This window comes from Eretmochelys imbricata, chromosome 26 (assembly GCF_965152235.1).
Source record: "Eretmochelys imbricata isolate rEreImb1 chromosome 26, rEreImb1.hap1, whole genome shotgun sequence".
In the NCBI taxonomy this organism is placed as follows: Eukaryota; Metazoa; Chordata; order Testudines; family Cheloniidae; genus Eretmochelys; species Eretmochelys imbricata.
The window spans coordinates 5,625,392-5,647,355 of NC_135597.1; the positions used below are offsets into that span (position 1 = coordinate 5,625,392).

Here is a 21,964-nt window from a genome sequence, read left to right on the forward strand (position 1 = left end):
CTATTCCTCATGCAGCCTAGTGTTTTGGTTGCCTTCCAGCCATTGCTGCATTCTGCACTAGAGTCTTCATTGAGCGGTTCACAGTGACACAGGAAGCAAGCACGCAGGCAGAGTTCATTTAGAACCTAACAAAGTTATTCCCTCCAATGTTTACAATTTAATCCAGCAGCAGGCTGCCCATTCACCTAACTTAGGGGGAGGGGCTCTGAAGTTCCCCACTCTTGATTCGCCTAAATAATTGTGTCATTTTCACATTTTGCCTCCTCCTGGTTCATCCTCTTTTCCAGATCACCATTAGTACTCGTTTTATAGTAGCACCTAGGGCCCTGGTTTGTGACCAGGGCTCTTATGCGCTAGGCACTGTACAAACAGAACAAAGTGAGAGTTCTCATCCAAAAGATCTTACACATGCTTTAGACACCAGTGCTAGAGGGGAACGCTCTGCTCCCCCCCCCCCCCGTTGCCTTCTATTATACTAACAGTTAAGCATTTCTGCCTACTCTCTTTTCTATCATTAGCCACTTTCTCATGTAGGACAGTACTTTGCCTCTCAACTCCAGGACTACTTCGGTTCCTTAGCCAGCTCTTTTGAAGGACTTTGCCTAAGGCCCTTTGGAAGTCCAAAGAAGCAATTTCATCTGGTACTCCTTCACCCACTCCTTTGTGGACATGTTATAAAGACTACCTGTAGTACATTTTCCTATCTAGAAGCTGTGCTGTTTTGTAGCTATCACATCCATCTAGGAGTTTTATAGTCATCTTATCCCAGCTGCAGTAAGGATCACCAGCATAATTCCCAGCATTGGCCTCAACAACTCTTTAAAGATAACTACAACAGTTGCTGGCCCTGGGACACAGACGGTTCTACCCCAGGGACAAGGCACTGTTCTGAGATTCATCTCAGCTGGAACAGGAGCATTTGCTGCCCTACGTACAGTTTTCCACCCACCCTGCCTTTGCCCATGATGGTGGATTTGCTTGGATGACTTTTTAGACTAACATTTCATTCCCCAGCATAGCACCCTGTCTAAACAGCCAGCAGCATTTCAATCCCATGCAGGGTGCTCACTTGTGATTAGAAAGGGGGAGTGGAATACCCACTCCTTGTATGGCTTTATCATGGGGAAACTGAGTCACCAAAAAAAAAAAAATCTATACAAGGGGAATACCCACCTTATGGAGTTGGGAGAAAGCAGGTGCCTTTAAAGCATTTCAGACCCTCTACTAGAAGGCATATGGGAAGAGTACAGCTGCATTAAAAATACTTCACTCTGGAGTCCCCCTGTCCTGGGTGCTGTACAGACACGGCGGCTGGGGTTGCTAACGGACCCCAACTCCAAGACCCTGAGCCTGCAGGCCACACTGCTGTGCTTTGTTCTTGAGAGGGGACAATTTTTGACTCAAAAGAAACTCCCACACCAGCTCATTTCACATGTTCATGTATTTAAATATACAAAACCTCTATACATGACAGTCTAACATAAAAGTCAGCTGAGGGTAAAGGACACAGAAGTGAAGCTACTGAGAAATCAGTCAGTCTGTTTTCAAGTAACAAGGATTTGAGGCAAGGCTATGGGAGGGTCTGATCCTTGAGGTGCAGTCAGGGGAGACGGGGTGGCTACAGAAATCCATGGTGGGGGGCAGAGAGGTGACTGGCTCCCAGTGCTGTGTTCTGGGTCTAAAGCGCATGGATCTTTGGCACTTGAGGTCTTTAGTTTTGTGTAACTTAGAAGAGGAAGTTCTCACCGCACCACACCTCTGCCTTTCGATACCGCTGGGATGTTTAGAAGAGGTCACCAAGTAACTAAGGGAGGCTCTGGGCTGTTGTGTACGTTCCATTCAGAGGTGGATCATTTGATCAAAACAGATCTCTGGAGAGCTGACCGCTCACAGAAGCACACAGCTTGGCTTAAAGCATCAGCCATTTCAGCCACAAACGTGCTGTGGTTGACCCCCGAGAATAGAGGGACCGGAGAGGGTCACTCACATTCCATAAGGCAACTGCTAGTTACTCTACAGATAAATATCCCCCCAAACCTGTCCATCAGAGACTGAAGAGCAGGAGGATGTAATGCCCAGGACACAGCATGCCTGTGACCCTCCTGGGCATGGTCCAGGCTGCTACTCACCACAGCTACTGACCCACAAGCAGGAGAGAAAGCAGTTCATCGCACCCACCCAGGGCGCTCAGGCACACCGGGCAGTGATGGACAGCAGAGAAACCTGAGTGAAACAAGAGCCTTCGCCCTACGGGAACAGTGCCAGGGATGCAAGACACACTCCAGGGCAGTCACAACTGCATGGGTCAGAGGGCGGACGGCAGGAGGAGGGGTCGGAGGCACTGGAGCTGACCTGCAGCAGATCGGTGGAGGCATGGAGGGGGGGCCTTTCCCCTTGGGACAGTCACAGGGCACGTGCAGTAGCTCCATGGTCTAAAGTGCTGCTAACCCAGCCGCGGAGGAGCCAGGCTGGGGCCCAGCAGAACAGCGGGGGGGGGGGGGGGGTCGAGACAGAAGCCCACGTGCACAGAGTGCAGCAGGCCTGGTGCTGGGCTATTTACTCCCAGGGGGACGGGGAGCGTTGTGTAGAGGCAGCTCCTAGGGCAGAGAGAGCAGCAGGGTGTCGTCAGGAAGGTACTGGGACCTCTTGGGGAGGAGAGGAGGGACAAGATATTTACAGCGGGGTCTACAGGGACCCCCAGCCCCATTAGAAACAGCGATCTCCTCTGCCAGGTACGTAGCAGGAAGTGGCACGTGGCCCCACGGAGACAGGTGCCGCCCCTGGTGTGACAGCCAAATCACATCAGGTTAAGACTCCCGGTGAAGCCCAGCTCTTGCGGGTTAACTAACTGTCCTGATCCGGCTGCACGGTCTTCTTCCTCGCTCGGCCCCGCACCAGCCTGGAAGAGCCCTGCAGGGGAGAAGCAGCGAGTCAGGCCTCCTTTGCTGCACCTGCCCCACCAACGTCGCTCGTTAAGCTCCCCTCTCCCAAGCTGGCGCCATGTGCGGAGCTGCCCCCCAAGCGGCCAGGGTGCCCTTCAGAAGCCATGATGGTGGAAACAGAGGCTCCCACCTTCCCCCCTGCCCGAGGGCACAGCCCCCCCCAGCACTGAAACTTAGGGGCAGACACTGGCACAGCTCCCCAGCCTGTGGGTCTCCGGGACAGCGGTGCTGGTGCAGCAAGGCAGGACACAGCCTGCCCGAATCCTCACCTCTTTGACTTGGGGTCTCTTCTTCACGACACGCAGGCTCTGGCTCCTGGAGAGTGGTTTGGACAGCGTGAAGTCCCGGCTGCGGGGCAGAGCCTTGGGAGAGATCTGAGAGTCCGACCAACACTCCTCCTCCTCCGTGTCGCTCTCGCGCCCAGGCTGCCGGCCAGCCGAGGCAGTTCTGTAACCTTTTTTGGGGGAAGAGGAGAAAGCCCAGTGCTGGATCAGTGCATGGCACAGGAGTGGGAGCGGATTCCTGCTGCGGCCCTTGGCACATGCCCATCTCTTTAGAAGCCAAGTGCCACGCTGGCAAGAGGGCAGGCTTTGAACCCTCCACCTCCTTCACAATGTTCTCTAGCCACAGCTGCTAATTATCAGAGGCTGCTTCTGAACCAGGCTCGCTCCAAGTCCCTCTGCCTGCCATGAGCACAGATGTGTAACTGGGGCTTTGGAAAGCCAAAGCCAGGGAGACAGGCAGAGAGCTCTGGTTGCTACGCTGAGCACTGGGCAGGAGGAGCTTTTCAGAGAGATTCCCCCTTTCCTCCCTCAACCTTCAGTTTGTGCCAATGTGATGTTGTTAAGAGCTGAGAGTTATCTAGCATGTCTCATCCCTAGATCTCAAAGCACTTTACAAAAGGAGGTCATTACCATTATCCCCATTTTACAGATGGGAAACGGAGGCACAGAGGTGCAGTGAATTGCCCCAGGTCATACAGCAGGCCAGCAGAACCAAGTCTCCAGGGTCCCAGTGCGGTGCTTTATCCACTAGACCACGCTGCCTTCCAGCAATGAGGCAATGGCTTTGCAATCAGGGCAATGCTGTCTCCCTTATAGGTTTCAGGTTTTGCTCTTCTCTAGCACCTTCCCGCAGAGCGCCACCGAGTGCTTTACTGACACCACTTAACCTGGCGAGCCATGCTCCAGGGGGGGAACTGAGGCTGGCGACACCAGGAGCGACTCACCCAGCACCGCCATGCCAGGAATAAAACCCTGTTTTCCCAGCTCAGTCCCAGGCCTCGCCTGGAGCCATCTGCCCTTCCTCTGCCCACCAGAGCTGCGCCCATGCCCCATACATGCAGCAAGCACATTCTGCACAGGAGCTGGTATGCCCCCTTCCAGCCAGCCACACCATTCTGACCAGCTCTCGAATCCCGCTCAGCCCAAATCCTGTACCCAGGGTCCACCTCCCACAAGGCTTTCTGTGTCGCACCTTCCCTCTCCCCAGTTCAGGAGATTGTGGAGGCCTGCCTGAGCCCCGACATTAGCAGCGTTACTGCAGGAGGGGAGTTTGGCCACAAACCCATCCTGCCTCCTCCTCCAAGTGTGGAGCAGCTCCCCTCCTGCCCAGACACGCTGCCCCTCCCCTAGCCAGCCTGACCCCTCTGCCCCTTTGGAGGTGAAGCCTCGGACAGGACTTGGGCCAAGTTCCTCAGGAGACTCCTGGCCCCATCCCCACCTCTCAGGGGCCAGGGAAGTCTCCCCGGCCCAGCCCTGGATCCGAAGGAGCTAGCCAGCACCCAGTGGGTTCCAGAGAGAACGGAGATGCACTTCTGTTAGAGCTTTTACAAACCCTAGATCCCCAGGACTTAGTCCCCTCCCCGCCACGCTCTCGCCCCTCACCTATCGGCCGCCTCCTCATCTCCTGCTCCTCCAGGTACAAGGGGTCTTCGTAGTGCACGGGGGTGTCATCAGGGATGGCGCGCAGGTCCTGCATGCTGAAGCTGCGCAGACGCCCGGCCAGGGCTCCCTGGCTCTGCCAAGCAAACGGGAGGCGGTGAGAGACCAGGTCAGAGACGCCTTGCGCCAAGGACACACCCCGGGCTGCAGTGGCAGCTCAGAGCACCTACATCTGCTGCCGCAACTCAACACCCAGGTGAAGAGGGGCAAAGGATTAGTCACACTGTGGCCAGGCCACTCCTGCCGAGAATGGAGCCTCGAGGGAAGCTTCATGCAAAGGACTGCCCTGTGGGGGCTAACACAGCTGGGAAAGTCCATAGCCCCAGTGGGTTGACGTGTGGGGCCGCTGAATAGGGGTCAGGTTGGCATTTACCATGTAAATCACAGGCACTTAAGTGACACGTCTCACCTAGAGATCTCAAACTGCTTTACCAGGCGGGTGCCCGCTGGGTAGATAGGGACCTGGGCACAGAAGAGAGGGGACTTGCAGCAAGTCAGGAACAGAACCCAGGCCTGGGTGCTAGCCCCTTGGCAGCATGGCTTGCTTTGAAACACCTGGCTCCTGGGCAGCCAAGTCCGATTATTTCTTCTGATTTTTCCGCTTGGTAGGAGGCACCTAAGCAGGATGTTACTTGCCTCTGACACTGGGGGTGGGGACGGTTATGGGAGAGCACAGTGTAATCCAGCTTAATAAGCACCTGGGTAAACAGGAAAAACAGGCAGAGCTGCATCTGCGTGAGAGGTGCAGAGAAGGGGCAGCACACAGCTCCAAGGGGAGCGGCCGCATTACCTCTGGAGGGACAGGAGCAGTGAGTTTCTGGCTAGACTGTGGAATTAAAGCTAACCTCAAAGCCACAGTGAACTAACAGTAACCCGAGTATCCATCTAGAATGCTAGGGCTGTGAGCTGCCAGGATGCGTGGGTGCCACAGAGCAGCCCTAAGCACCCGGTCCACACCCTGGCACAGTCTCTCCCACTGGCCTCTGCCAGCTCTGCTGGTTTCTACTGGGATGCTCCACGGCCACAAAAGCCTCCCAAATCACCCAGGGAGATCAGGTACCTTGGCCGCAGCTTGGACGGCAGCTGTGGCTGCGATGTTAAGGCTCTTCTTGCCGAAGTTCACCATGGTCTCGTAGCCGCGCTCCTTGGCCTGGGTGATGTACAGGTCGATTTCCTGCAGAGACATGTGATACTGAGCATTGCCAGGCCCAGGCCCAGCCCCGAGTCCCACCATGGGAAGGAAGAGGAGGAATCAACCTGCTCCAAGACACAAGGGCACCAGGAACCCCACACAGCTGTGCCAGTGGAGAGGCCTGAGCCAATGCCCGCCTGGCCTTGGGAGCTCTGTACCCCTTAAACTCAACTGCAGAGCTACCCTGTTCCAGCCAGGGTCTCACCTCGCCAGCCTACCCTGGGCATTTCTTTGTTTGGGAGGAGTTACTGATCAACAGACTGAGCTATGAGCCCGGCGGGGCCATGTCTTACGCTCATACGGAGCTGGCTCCTTCCGAAGCAGGTGACAGAGATACAGAGTCCGTGCAACTATATCCCTACACCGAGAACCCTGCAGGAATCCTGCACACAGCCCTGTTACTGCTTTCCCACCCACCCCCCTCGCTAAGTAGGGGCATTGCCAGCAGATCAAGGGACGGGATCGTTCCCCTCTCTTCGACACTGGTGAGGCCTCATCTGGAGTACTGTGTCCAGTTTTGGGTCCCACACCACAAGAAGGATGTGGAAAAATTGGATAGAGTGCAGCGGAGGGCAACAAAAATGATTAGGGGTCTGGAACACATGAGTTATGAGGAGAGGCTGAGGGAACTGGGGACGTTTAGTCTACGGAAGAGAAGAATGAGGGGGGATTTGATAGCTGCTTTCAACTACCTGAAAGGGGGTTCCAAAGAGGATGGATCTAGACTATTCTCAGTGGTAGCAGATGACAGAACAAGGAGTAATGGTCTCAAGTTGCAGTGAGGGAGATTTAGGTTGGATATTAGGAAAAACTTTTTCACTAGGAGGGTGGTGAAACACTGGAATGTGTTACCTAGGGAGGTGGTGGAATCTCCTTCCTTAGAAGTTTTTAAGGTCAGGCTTGACAAAGGCCTGGCTGGGATGATTTAGTTGGGGATCGGTCCTGCTTTGAGCAGGGGGTTGGACTAGATGACCTCCTGAGGTCCCTTCCAACCCTGATATTCTACGATTCTATGATATGGCTGGGGAGTTCAGGGTTAATGCAATGGCCCCCACCAAGGAACCGACCTTTAAATGGATTTAAAGGGGGTTCAGCAGGTCAAGCGGAGGAGTATTGGCAGACCTATGTGTGGGAAGCCCAGGACTGGAACAACAGGGAGTGCTACGGTAGAGATTTTAGATAAAGACCAGATGACTTTATATTTAAAAAGTTCTAGCTCAACCACAAGGTATGTGCTGGATGCAGGAAGTCCTGTGGGAGGTTCACTGGCCTGTACTATGCAGGAGGTCAGAGTAGATGGCCAGAATGACCGCTGCTGGCTTTTAAAAACAACACAACTCTCTGACTTGGCGGGGGCTCTGAATTGTAATAGTGAGGGGGACACGGGTCAGGATTGAGGGGTGTTGGGAGAACAGGGTGCAGAAAGGCTTCGCAGCCTGCCTCCATTCTGATCAGCACGGCCAGCCAGCCCCTCACTTTAAGTGCTTACAATGCAGCTACCCTAGGGAGGGACGGCAGCTTTGCTGAACCCCAGAAGTGAGGCGAGAGCGTGGAGACCTGTTACCTTCTCTCTGCGGGACAGCGTGGGGTGCACAAACTTCCGGTAGAGCAGGCTGGCTCCCTTGGTGTAGGGGGAAAGCAGCCACACGACAAACGCCATCTTGATCTCATAGTAGAAGGGAAACCTGCCAGATGGAGAATGCAGCAGTGAGGGGGTACCCGGGGCCCCCAGAGCCCAACACCTCATACCTCTGCCCTTCACCCTCATGGCGAAATGGCTCAATGCAGAGCAACTGCATAGTTGCAACCCCCATTGCTCCTGTCCACCAAGAGGGGGAGTAGGGAATTTCAGAGAGCTTTCTGCTTCTGAACTGAAAGGATAGCTGCTCCCCACCCCCAGTCTGCACTCAGGCCCAGCGAGTCCCCCCCACCCCCAATCACATGGAGTGGGCGTGAAGGAAGAGGGTCAATCAATTCCACCTTGCTAAAGGAGGATAGGGGCTCGGCAGCCCACAAGGTGGTGGCAAACATGCAGGAGACCCAAATGGACGGACGGACAACTGGGATGGCATGGAGGAGGTTGTGCCTTCCCTTCCCCTGGGTGTGGGACAGTGGATCAGAGGGCACATGCAGACCCTGTGAGGCCACGTCCCAGGACAGCAACTAGGATATGGGTGGGCAGACAAGCAGCTGTGGGTAAGAGACAAGCCCTAAACCCAGCCCACCTCCCTACAGCGGATAGCTAGGCTCACGCATGCTCCAAGTGACATCACTCTGAAGCATCAGTCCCTTGTACAGGATATGGCCCTGCAGCAGGCTCTGCAGTCCAGAGGACCTCCTGCAGGGAAGCCACCCGCGCCCACCAGGAGAGGGCCCTCAAGGCTGGTGCCTTACCAGGAAACGAACATATCCGTGAGGGTCTCCATAGCCATGAAGAGTGCAAACACAATCCAGTACATCATCCAGCGGACCTGCAGGGACAGGGGGAGCAGGTTATCCAGCATGGACCGTGACAGCCTTCCCCTTGCACATATCCACGCCAGCCTGCAGGGCTCAGAGGCAGCCGAGGGGAGGGACGGGCTGCCATCCAAGCCCTGGGGTAGCCCTACCTGCCCTTCACAAAGGGGGTAGGGCCCTTTGCCTGCTATTAGCCATCGGGTCCAAGCCCCCAGACACATTTCCCCACCCTGTAGCGGTCAGAGGGCCACTCCGCTGCGGGAGGGGGCACGGCTTTTACAGCAGAATCACATACCAGCCCTTGAGTTTAGGGCCAGGGGCATTTAATCCCTTTGGAAAGAACATGCCCCATGCTTTACACACACGAGTTCATCCTCGCTGCCCCAAAGGGTCAGCTCGGGTCACCGTCCCCACAGCAGAGGTGGGAGACAGGCGCACAGAGTGGGGATCAGAGCCCAGGCACTCAGCCTCTCCACACGCAACCCTGCTCCCAGGAAACCAACTGTGCACGCCCACCACTGCCCTCCTGTGCCCAGCCTCAGGCTGGCAGGGAAATCAGCCCTGCTGCTTCCACGTCGGGCTCAATGCCACCCAGGTAACCTGCCTCCCTGGTCTCTTCCCTAGCGTCACCTCCCCACTAGGTCCCCTATCCCTGGACACAATAACTCACAGAGGCCTCCCCAGCAGGGACTGCCCTCTCTTCATACTCACATATTCCCGGATGTTCTTGGTTTTCACAGCCTTGTAGGAGGCATAGGCTGGATAGAGCATCCCGAACACCAGCCTGTAACAGAGAGAGGGTGTGAGAAAGGCCGGCCACCACACATACAGCAGGGCCAGCAGCGAGAAGCAGCATTGCCTGGCTCTGCTCCGCAGCTTTGACTTCACGGCCTCCAGCACCATGCTGCCCCAGCGCCTCTGCCCAGGGAACATTCACTCCTCTCCCTCTGGAGTGGCAATGAGAGGAGACGGGGCGGCAGCCGACTGGCAGCGAGAGAGATGAAGGGGGAAGGACTCGGTGGTGGTACCGGGAGGGAAGGTAGAGCCTGTATCCAGGCCAGCTCCCCGTGACACCCTCCCAAGCATCGCAGGCAGGCAGAGTGCCTGAACCCCGTGACAGATACCAGCCGAGCTGGTAATTAGCCAGAGCAGCACAACCACTGCAGAGCCTGCAGGCGATCCTGAGGGCTACACCCACTTCCCAGCGGGGAACAGCTATTAGCACTAACAGGTCAGGATACTCCACATCCTGCCCACGCTCGCCTGGCCCACGCACACCAGCCCTCCCCAGGTCACCCCATTTCACAGACCCGTCATGGCAGTGATGCCAAAGCACCAAGCAGACAGGAGAGCTCAGGTAAATCCAGCGTGTCAGGCCACTGCCCTGACCGGGGCTGCAGGGTGTTCAGGATTTAAGCCCTGTTCTGAGCTGCTGGCAGGTTGTTCTGTAGCATGCTGCTACCTCTGCCACCCTTCTCCCTGGGTCATGTCCTGCCCCCCTCCAAACACCCTTTAACAGGGAGTCTGATTTCAGGTCCTACTTCCCTGACATGCCCTAGAGTTTGGAGGCTGGAGCAGGAAGTGTCTCAGTCTCATCCATCAGGTCGTCCCTCTGGACTGCATTCTCCTCCCTGCAACCAGTCTGACTGACGGCACCTGTGAGCACACACCTGGAGCATGGCTAGTTAATGTGCCTGGGGCTGCCACACCGGCCCCTGGTTACACAAGCCAAGCCAGTCCGACAGGCTGTTGCTAAATCACAGGATGGCGTCAGGCTGCACTTCCTCACCGGAACTGGTTCCCAACAAGTTCCAGCACACTGGGGGGGGGGGATGGGGGACAGGACGCACTGCTAGAGCCAGCCCATGGGGCAGGGCATGGCCCCCAGGGAACCTGGCCCTGCAGAGGGTACTCAGCCTTCCAGGCTGCATGCTGCCAGAAGTGCTGAAGCGGAGAGGGACATGGGGGAGCAGGGCACAGGGAAAGATGGGGTGCAGGGAGATGGAGGGCTCCTGTAATGCGGCAGCAGCGAGCAACGGTAGAGTCTGAGCAGGGCTGCAGACCCTCGTGGGCAGCATGAATCAGCCTGAGAGACCAGCACCAGCCAGCCCCCTCCAGCAGGAGCAGCACTTCTCCCAGTTATTCCCGCATGTCTCGTTCAGATGAAATTTGTTTTAAAAAACACACAGAAGATGTCATCCCGAACCCAGCCCCTGCTGCATCGCGTTCCTGGCGCCACCAACCAAACCCCCTGCACTCTCTTCCGAGACAACCTGAAGGCCAGAGATTCCTCCATATGATCAGCAGGAGTCCAGGCACATGCAGCCCCCCTGGTCAGCCCAACAGCTGAGAGGCAGCTGCATGGGCACCCCCATCCCACCTGTGCAGCCCACCACAGCTCCTCTTGGGGAATTCCACGGGCACGTCTGGCCTCAACTGCTTCACCCAGATGGCGCTGGAACTGCAGGGTGGGGTGGCTGAACTTAGCCTGACTCTTCTGTCCAGAGAGCCAGAGAGAGCAACAGAAGGGCTGGAAGCGTGCTGGGTTGCCATGGGGCTCCGAAGATTTAAAGTGCCATAAACGCAGATTGTTGGGATGCGTCAGGGTGACTGGGATTCCAGGTGTAATGGGCTATCGGGAGTCTGGTCTGCCGTACACTGCCAATACCACCTTATTGGGCAGGTACCAGCCATTCATCTCTAGATCTCCCAGTACTTTAACAAACCAGGTTGGTAACATTGACCCCACCCCCCAATTTTATAGATGCGGAAACTGAGGCACAGGGGAGGTGAAGCGATTTGCCCAAGGTCATCCAGCAGGCCAGTGGCAGAGCCGAGAACAGAGCCCAAGTCTCCCGAGTCGTAGTCCAAAGCTCTGTCCGCTAGCATAAGGGCATATGAGCCCCAGCCCAAACCACTCTGCACGTACCCCATTTTGCTAGTCCAGCCAGAATGCACTGGCTTCTCCATGCCAACCCACCAGGATGGATATGCTTAGCTCTGAAAGCTCGGCTACCAGCCTCTTCTAGCTCCCAGCCAGAGAGGGACCCTTGCCTACACCGCCCAGGTAACCAAATATAAATACAGGCTGTTCTGCAGGTTTGCTCTCCTACGCTGGCCCCACACAACCATGTCTGAGAACCTGGCTTTAGCCCTGGTAGAAGTGGAGGCCAGGAGGTGGCCCATCCTGGCAAGAAAAAAACATGTTACACAGGTCGGCCACAGCCTACTTAAACACATTTACTCCTGCAGCCTATCCAGAGCTGCAGACCAGCCAGTCCGCACATGCCTGTGCTCTGGATTGGACTGCCATCACATCACCTATGGCAGAGAGATGGGGAGGCCACAGTAAAACCGTCCCCCAGCCCTGCTTTGGGAAGTCACTGCACAGGCTACCTCCCCCTGGGGGCAAGTGATACTATATACAGCTGGGCCCAGCAGCTTTGATGCACAATGAGGCAGGTCATTAACGGGGAGGGCCCAAACCCACCAGCAATGGCTCTTCAGGGCGGTGACACGCTCTCCTCTATCCCCACCCGCCCTGAACGTAGTGTTCTGGGAACACTATGGCCTCCCTCACCTTAAAGGGCAAACTCAGAGCTACCGGGCCCTCTGTTGTCTGTCCTTGCAGGGTCGCAGCCCACAGTGCCCGGGTTATACATTAACACGCAACCGTCACAAGGCTGTGAGCAGGAGAGCAAAACCACGCAGCATGGTAGTAGCCAAGCGGCTTCCCCCACCGCTCAGGGAACTGCAGCTCCATGCCCCGGGTCTTGGTGGAGCACAGGCCACGCTAAACACAAGACAGCCTCCTCTATATGCCCAAGAGCCAATGTACCACTTGCTGCAGGGGTGCACAAGTTCTTCCCAGGGTCACTATTACTGTCTCCCAGGGTGGATAAAAAAAAAAAAATCAATGATTTAAAAAAAATAAAGAAAGAAAAATTATTTAAATCAGATTTTTTGATAAAATGCGTTTTGAGGAAAAACCCTATCTAAAGATAGTTTTAATTAAGATACATTATAGCTCAAAGATATCTCATCATGGAATAGAGATTATGCATTATAATTCTATAGTATGAGACAATATATTCACGTAATGTTTAAGAAAAGTTTTGTAAATGAGTTCCAATAATTCATGGATAAGGGGCCCAATCTTATGGGGATCCAGTGGCTTCTGTATAGATTATTTAGGTTAATCTTTCTATCTACCCAATGGGACTCATTGTTCAGTCTAGAAGATACCATCAGAGATGCTTAGTTTTGCAGTTCTCAAACTGTGGATTTGTGTCTCCAGAGATAACATACTTGTTAACAGCAAAAATGTGTTAAATAAATAAATAATATAGAGAGGTGAGAAATAACAGACCTCAACCCTATTGTCCCTCTGCAAATTTGTGTACACAGAGTCAATCCCTTACCTCTCTCTAAAAGTGCAAAGTTTCAAAAAGTTCAATGAATAGAAGATTGTTGGGGGAGGAATAGATCTGGACAAGGAGAAGTATTCTGGAGATAAACATGAGAAGTGAGGGACAGGCAGTAGAAACAAAAGTGAACCTGTTTGAGCAGCATATTCCAGAAGTCTTGAGGTCTTTCTGAATGTAGCCTTCATTGATTTGAGATCTACCATACCATTCTCTCACTAGAAGGGTAAACCTATAGCAGCAGCAGGCCGTAAGAGAGACCCAGTTTGGGAATATTTTAATGAAGTTACTTTACCTGTGGGTAAGACAGGCATGTGTGCAAAATGCAAACAGCGCAACAAAGAAATGCAAGGCCTGGTTGTCTGAATGAAACATCATGAGACGTGTTCCTTCTCAGGAGGAAGCTGCGTTGAAGATGGTGAAAGGAACACGTCTGAACATGCAGGCTGGTAACAACCAACAAGAATGCACTTTTATGTAGAAATCCATGATTAAATCGAGTCTTCCCAACTAGAGATTTTAAATCAATTTGATTTAAATCAAATCCACCCTGCTGTCTCCTACGCAGGGGTTCACAGCCGCGGATGTAGCTGCCCCGGTCCCCCCCCCCCAAGTACAGCACGTCTCCACTGTGGGTTTGCCCTGGCAGAGCTATACTGGTAGCTAAAATCCCTAATGCAGACAAGGTCCTAGCCGCATTTTCCAAACCCTACCCTAGCGAGTGGTCCAACAGTTTGTGTTTTGGCAACTCCCCCCCGCCCCACCTCCGGTTTAATTCTCAGACACACCAGCATGTGGGTGCATCCCTAGCACACTGAAGCCCTAACCCGTGGCCTTTGAAGCCCTGATGGGAAGCTGGCACGTGACCCAGCTTGTGCAGTCTGACGCAAAATCACTTACCAGATGGGAAATTAACTGACTTGTCTGGGACATCCTGCCACACACAGACACAAGCACGTAGGGCTTTCGCTAGCCAGGAAGATTACGGGGTAATGCTACATAATGAGTGGCTGCTAAAGAACACTCCATTACTAACGAGATTCCTACCAGATTAGCTGGCACATCTGCCCAAATGCTAGGAGCCCCTGATGGGCGCTATGTGGAATGCCACAGCAAGTAAGGATACTTGCCCTTATTTTAGACAGCAGTGCCTGTCTGAAATAGCCATTACTTTTGGGTGGCTGCTGTCTGACTGGGCTAGGGGAGGGAGACCAGGGGCTCGGTAGAGATGAAAGGTGCCAAGTTGAAGGCAGACTCCACCAACTGGCTGTAACTCCAGGAGCTAAATATTTAGCAAGTCAGAACAGAGACCACAAATAAAAAAGCCAGTGTTTGGAAATACTCTGTCCCTGTTTCAACCTCTGACCCCTTCCTTGGGGTGCTACATATTAAGTGGCAATGAAAGAATTAGATTTGCTATTAGAATTTGAGACAAGTTTGGTTCTGCCCCCGCCACCTGAATAGACATTGTGTTGAACAGGTGTTTTGACTGTTAACACCAGCTGTTAAACAAGCATTCTTTTCAACAAACAATTCTAGAACTACCTTTGCACCAGCCTTGAAATGGATTTCCAACAGCAGAGTCTGTGCTTCCAGGTCCCACTTTGGATCAGTTATTCATATGTCCATAGCCTGCAGAGGTCCCAGCAGAGACTGGAGCCCCAAGGGGCTGCACACACACAGTGACAGTGTACTATCTACATAGATGGACACAGGGTGGGAGGGGAAATTGAGGTACAGACAAGCAAAGTGACTTGCCAAAGGTCACCCAGCAGCTCAATAGCAGAGGCAGGAATAGAACCCAGGTCTGAGTCCCAAGAACTGACAACTCAGAAGCCATTTCAAAGGGGGTCTCGGGAACCCAACAGGCACAGATGTCCACTAGCAGAGTGACAGAGAGAGACTGAGCCTATTGGGAATGCAGGAAAGCTGATGTCTGGCTTTCCCACATGCTAGCTAAAGCACACAGGATACTCTGTGGGTAGCCCTCAAACCAAAATTCTTTCCCTGTAATATAGTTTATTTCAAGCCAGCCCTAGAGGTAAAGGAAAGGTAAGTGAGACATCTCAAACTGGGTCAGATAAAAGTCAAAGGTGACAAGCAGGGTAGGATCACACCTGTCAGGGACCATCTTAGGTTTTCTTGGTCCAATCTCAGCACAGGAGGATGGACTAGACTAGATGACCTCTTGAGATGCCTTTCAGTGCTACATTTCTAGGATTCTCTTATGGAGGTCTGACCCTCAGATCTGAAACACTCCGTCAGCCAGAGGTCACAGATTCAAGTCCCAGCAGGTTCAACTCAGCCCATCTTCCTTCCAAGGCACATGTACATACCGTCTACTCCAGGTGGGTCTCCTAGAGCAGTGTTTTCCAACAACCGGTCCATGGACTGGCACCGGTCCCTGAGATCTCCCTGACACAGTTTAGGAAGGCAGGTATCAAAACAGTTGAGGAACGCTGTTCTAGAGGAAAACAACCAGGAGTCCGGTGGCACCTTAAACACTTTAAGGTGCCACCAGACTCCTCGCTGTTTTTGTGGATACAAACTAAGACCCCTCGGATGCTTGTTCTAGAGGAAATGCTGAATGACAGGAGCACTGCCCGAGGAAGTTAACAGACCCCCCCGCCCACTTCTGTTACCAATAAATTGGGGGTTTGCTCCCCTGGCTGCCACCTCCACCGCCGGCAGCACCCCCCCTTCCCACTGTACCCCCTCCACACTGTACCCCCCTGCCCACCGCAGAGGTGGCCGCATGCCAGCGGGGCATGGCTTCCTCACGGCCACCGAAACACGGCGCGACTCGACACACTCCCCCCAAACGCACGGGACCCGCAGCCAGGTTTGGGCAGAGGGCGAGCCCACCCCCGCGCCCCCGGCCCCAGCGCTGCACCGCACTCACACGACCACGCGGCAGATGATCCAGGAGACCATGGCGCGCCGGCAAAGCGGGGCCCCGCCGGGCGCAGAGCAGCTGGCTCCTGCGGGGAGCGGAAGGCTGGGTGCAGCGGGGTAGGGGGCCACGGGGCGCCGGAGAGGGGCGCGATCTCGGCGGCGGAGCCTGGCAGAGGCGGCGCGGCTGGGCTCCGGATGAGCTAATGCCACAGGAATGCCTTGCGCGGGGCCCTGCTCGGCGGGTTTCTCGCGGCTGCCAGTTTCCCTCCCGGGGCGGGGGCAAGGCAGGGCCTGCCGCTGACTTGCTCCCACTGGCCCCTGGCTAGCTCCGGCCTGGCCCTGGCATCCCCTGCTCCGGGCGCAGCGGGCAGCGGACTCCTTGCCCCGGGCTCTGCCGGCTGCGCACCCTGGGCTGGGCAGAGGAGGCTCTGGCTGCTGCCCTGGGGGAGCGGGTCTGCAAGCCCCGACTGCTGATCCCTGCGCTGGCCCAAGCTGGCGGGGTGGGGGACGGGGCTGAGTGCCCCGCTGCCAGGCTCCTTCCTGCTGCGCCCAGGCGGGGTTTGCATCCAGTTGAATGTCGCAGGGTGCAGCCGGCCGCCCAACCCCAGGGCTGAGCCGGGCTGTGCACGCCCAGGGAGCCAGCAGGAAGCAGGCGAACGGCTGCTCCTTAAAGGGGCCTTGCTCTTAAAAGGGCCAGGGATGGCTCCCTCGGCCCGCAAGGGGCACTTTGCCTCCCGCAGCTGCGGCTGCTCCCGCTTCTGATCGAAGTCAGCCACGGACAGGGAACTCGGTGCCCCGCCCCCTGAACTGTTCACGTGGGGGCGAGCGCGGGGCCCCACGCTTTTTAAATAAATAAATTAAATAAAGTAAATATAGTAACACAAAACATATAAACCAGCTGTCCCTGCAGTCCCGGGGAGCAGACCCAGGTGGCTCTACCTGCATGCAAACTCCATCTCATGCAAAACTCACCGAAACGGATGGACTTCCAAACACAGGCTGCTTTTGGAAACTTTGGCCTTTTTCTAAACCCAGTCTCATGGGGTGAAAGGCGACCTAGCAGTGCCAACACAGAGCCTTCAAAAACCCAGGGTCAGCCTCCACCCCCAAAATCATGAGATTTTAAAACAAGAATACATTTGGGGTTCTCTTTTGTTATCTTCTGGCGTTTCACATTTGCAAGCGTTTCCCAGAAACCATGAGGGCTGAAAACTTATCTTTAAAAAAAATAAAGCTAAAATGTTCAGGTAACCACATGAATCCTGGAGCTGAGGCTTTAAGAAAACAGCAAAAATCATAAGACTAGAATTAAAATTGCCTCCAAGTGACAGAGAAATCACCCCATATAACAACAGATGTAACCAGGACCCCAACTCTCTGAGGCCTTGATTCAGCAAAGCACTTAAGTAAATGCTTAACTGTAACCAGATGCTTAAGTCCCAGTGAAGTCAACTAGCTTAAGTGGACTTCATTGGGACTTAAGTGTGTGCTCAAAGCTAAGCATTGGCTTAAAGGTTTTGCTGAGATTTCAATGCCTTGTGGCTTTAAGAATGGTGTGGGTTGTTGCTAGGCAACAACTGACAATTTTTAAAAAGCAGAGGCAGCTTAGTCTAGTAGCCAGAGCAGGACAGTGAGAATCAGGTAATCTAGGTTGCAATCCCAGTTCTGGCACTTACTCCCCAGGATACCTCATTTCACCCCTCTGTGCCTCAGTTTCCCCACTGATAAAATGCTGTAGCTATTTACCTACCTCCCTGTGTTGTGTTGCTTAATACATTCATATCTGTGAACTCTTGGGAAGTCCTCGCATGAACAGTGCCAAATAAAGAAACAAAGAGTTATTCATGAATCACTAATCACTATTATGTACATGATGAAAATGGATCAGTGAAACATCCATGCATTTACCCTTCATTTGCCCTTCATTTGGAATTGTCTTCACCACAAATCCTTCTTTGTCAAAAGAATTTGTGTCTGCAAACAGGGATCTCAAAGTGCTTCACAAAGAGTGACAAACTAAGCCTCACAAAGTTAGGTAGGTAGGTAAATCGCTCTAAAAGACACACGCTTGTTCAGCGACAAGTTTTTGGGCTAGATGCAGGAATTACTTGGTGAAATTTTCCAGCTTGTGTTACTCCTCAGACCGTCAGACTAGATGATCATAATGGTCCCTTCTGGCCTCAAAATCTACTCTGCACATTTTACAGATAGGAAAATAGAGATATAGAGCAGAGAAGTGACTTGTCCAACATTACACAGTGAGTCAATAGGAATGCTGGGAACAGAACCCAGGTGTCCTGAATTCCAGCTTTTTACTGTGAGCTCTGAGGATCAAACTGCTGCTTGCCTTAAGAGCAATAGTTGGCTTTGACACAGTGCTTTATTCTTAATTTATTTATTGTGCCGGAAATTTATGATACGTCCGTGATGTAAATATCATTTCCATGGAAACCACCAGCGATGGCAAAAAACACATAGGATTCCACTTTCCCCACAGGCTAGGACAAAAGGAGACAGTTGCAGCCCTGTCCAGACTTCCCAAATGTCCCCATTTTGGAGCCACAGTTTCTATCTTTTGAGCAAAACATCTATAATTTTTCCACTCTGTCCCTCCAAAATGTGTTCCGACTCCATTGTATCTGTCTCCAAAAGTCTCTATTCATAGCTTCCCAAAGTTGGCAGGTACTGCATGCCCCAACCTCCCGCTGCTCCGTGAATAGTATCCCTGCAACAAAGATGTCTTTGTGAAGGGACCTTAACGGGATTTTAGGTCCTATTCACGCACGCTCCTGTGGTACTGCATACATAGGTGAAACTGATGAGACAGAAAAATGAAACAATAGCTCTAGTGTATGTACCTGAGCCATGAAACGTACAATGCTTTGGGTTTAATGCTCTAATCGTGTTGCTATGATCCCATGTTATTAGCCTCCCACTTCATGTACATAGAACTCAGCAACCCTCCCTCTGTTCCTTCAGATCCCTCCTTCCAACCCATTCGTTTTGTGAAGCCTTCCAGTAACTGGCCAAGATCCTCAGCTGGTGTAACTGGGGTAACTCTACTGACTTCATTGGAGCAACCTGAGGTTACACCAGCTGAGGATCTGTCCTGCAGTGTCTCTGTTCTATCGGCAGTGAACTCATGATGTCATATTAGTGTTAGAAGGCTAGGAAGTGGGGCACACCTGCAAAGCACATGCAAGCCCTGGGCTCTACAAACAATACATAACCTAAGATTAGGGACTCAGATTCATCCCTGGTGTAACAGTAAAGCCAATGGAGTTACACAAGGGGTGAATTTGACCTATGACCTTTATTTCAGAAGAGCCCCCTTTAATTTCCTCTATAAACCTAGTAAATCAGATGCCTAGCTGGCATAAATGACCATGCCTCCACAGAGCTTCTCCGGTTTGCACCAGCTGAGGGTCTAGTTCTGACTCTCTCTGTATGTGACAACAGGGCAATTACAACCCTATGACGTGCCAATGCCCCCCTGGTTTCAACAGAAAAGAGCTGGACCTAGAGTATTGTCAGCCCTCGGCTATGGAATTCCCTTCCTCCTGCTTCAACAGAGCCTAAATTTGCTGATCTATTGAACTTCTCTCTCTCTCTGTCTATAGTGCCTATGACCGTGGTATCCAAGAGCTGAAAAAGGGACCCCCAAAGAATTGTTCATAGTGGTCTTCATAGCAGATTATGCTTCCAGACAGGCTGCTAAGCCAATGTGATTTCCCAGGCCTTCGTTCCTCAGGGTTGGGGTTGAACAGGTGTGAGTGCACACAAAGGGGAGATTTGTGTTTGCAAGTCGTCGGGGAGGGCTTAGTATCGCTCTAGCAGAAATTTCCATAGGTGCTTTCCTAACAAATGATTTCAGCCTCCGTTGTAGATTGGAGCCCTCATGAAATGAAAGTGAAAAAACCAACTGATGACTCAGCAATTGGCCCTCATCTAACTCCAGTGGGCTAGAGCTGGACTGCACCGTGCTTTCCCCATTGTTATTTGCTGTGGTAGTCAAGACCCAAACAAGTCTCAAAGGTCACAAGTCTCTGACACACAAAAAACAAGGAAGGGAAATTGGCCCGTTCACCACTTCTCAGAATGGAAAATCAATATTGATCCTTGTAAAAGCTCCAAGTGACACAGCCCATTTGGCTGGCACATTTTCCTCGAAGCCTCGGAACCCTTTGAGGATGAGGGCACGGTCACTGGATAGTTGGTTTCCATGGTGCCTCTGGGATGGTTGCTTGCCTGTTTCACTCCGAGTTCTTTGCTTCTGTGAACTACAAAAGGACTTCAGGTGAAACAACAGCATCATGAGGCTGTGTGTAACCTGACAGGAAAGGTGCTTGACGCATGCACGCAAATAATCGGTGTGCGTGTTCCAGTGCCCAAAGGAAAGAAAACAAACCATGCAGGCTCTGACTGGTAAACGCAAATTGCATTTTGGCAATGGCTTTCCGCAGTGCAACGTGAAAACAACACAAGACACAGAGAGCACAGAGCAGAAAAGAAGGTGCTTGAGGTTTACCAGGGCTGCTTTTGCAATGGACCGTGGGAGATGCTGCCATTGGGCTGTGAAAAAGTCAAAAGTGCACCCAACGTATACTCTTTTTGTAGTGTTCGTACAGTGCGCGTATGTCCGTTGAGAGACGCATAGATACTTGTGAGCTACACAAGCAGGAGGAGGGATGGTCTTCTGGTTAAAACCCAGACCTGGGACTCAGTAGACCCAGTGTCGTCAAGTCTCACTATATTTGATGTTTGCCCCAGCTCCTGGAGTCACATGATTAGGTGAGAATTGCAGTTTTCATTAGAAATAAAAGCAAGTTTCTAACTCTATTGGTTGCAGAAAAATACCTGAAAACATGACCTGAGTGCGCCCTGAAAGCTCAGAAACCAGTACACAAAGAAAAAGAGCCAAAAGTGTATTGTTATTTTTTGAAATCTCATGATTTTTGAAGGCTTGGAGATGGAGATTCTGTAGATCTGAGTTGTACTCCTAGATCTACCATTGATTTTGCTGTCTGACCTCAAGGTCAGGCAGTCTTTCAAAGCCTATTAAAATCAATGCCCCCAATTCGGCAAAGCATGTGCTTAACTTTTAAGTGCATGGGATTTAAGTACAGGATTAAAATGAAGCACATGGTTAAATGCTTTGCTGAACTGGGGAAAGCAATCCATGCCTCAGTTTCCCTCATGTAAAATGCAGATGATAATCCCTACAACACAGGGACATTGTGAAAATTCATTGACACATATAAAATGCATTGAGATCCTCCCCAAAAAGGGCAAAGGACTATTACATGCTCTGATGACTCTCTCACATGATCACAGGCTCCGATGAAACTTTGGTGCCTAGATACCACAGTGATAGGAAAGACTGGTTGTGAGAACGAAGTTCCTGCCATTCAATCTCTGTGATGAATTGGTAGCTAATTTCCCTGGACCCTGCAATGTTTGGAAAACTCCCTTATCAAAATAATAGGACAACATCTTGCGTTAACAGCCCCGCTCCCTGCAGTGTCAACATTGCAAATAATGGTGTATTGGCTCATGCCTGAAGGATCCTGCAGTACATTATTTTTGTAGAAGGGCTGTCACAAGTCCTTTTCTTAAATCCAAGGCCCAGCCAAACACCGACTGTGGTTATCTGCATGCTATGCAGGTGGCAACTTCTTTAATTGCAGGGGGACTGAGATTCCTCCCGGATGTAACCCTAAAGATAATGACAGGTTTCAGAGTAACAGCCGTGTTAGTCTGTATTCGCAAAAAGAAAAGGAGTACTTGTGGCACCTTAGAGACTCATCCGATGAAGTGAGCTGTAGCTCACGAAAGCTCATGCTCAAATAAATTGGTTAGTCTCTAAGGTGCCACAAGTACTCCTTTCCTAAAGATAATGGAGTTATACCAGGGGTGAATTTGACCTATGAGCTTCGTGTCAGAAGCCTCCGCAGCAAGCAATTCCCTTTCCGCTTTCTGGGAAGCTGTGAGCGCAACTGAATGGTGCTATTCTTGTGAGTGGTTTTGAGTTGCAAACCTACATCATTTCACAGGCGATTTAAGGTAGATGCAAGCCTGGCGGGTGGGGATGGGAAGAGATGCAAACCTGGT

General features: G+C 52.4%; 1 protein-coding gene across 2 annotated transcripts; it reads right to left on the reverse strand.

Moving 5' to 3' along the window:
• Positions 1 to 1,423: 1,423 nt before the first annotated feature.
• On the reverse strand, positions 1,424 to 16,553 carry REEP4 (receptor accessory protein 4). Of its 2 annotated transcripts, XM_077805887.1 has the most exons (8): positions 15,861 to 16,553; positions 9,246 to 9,318; positions 8,472 to 8,548; positions 7,642 to 7,762; positions 5,946 to 6,059; positions 4,829 to 4,961; positions 3,212 to 3,396; positions 1,424 to 2,910 (listed from the first exon to the last, which is right to left on the reverse strand). In XM_077805887.1, the coding sequence occupies exons 1-8, from the start codon at positions 15,890 to 15,892 to the stop codon at positions 2,845 to 2,847; spliced, it is 801 nt and encodes a 266-aa protein (XP_077662013.1). In that variant the 5' UTR covers positions 15,893 to 16,553; the 3' UTR covers positions 1,424 to 2,844. The 2 variants fall into 2 exon arrangements, with proteins under 2 accessions (XP_077662013.1, XP_077662012.1); XM_077805886.1 differs by lacking the exon at positions 15,861 to 16,553 and having other exon boundaries at positions 9,246 to 9,609.
• Positions 16,554 to 21,964: the final 5,411 nt, after the last annotated feature.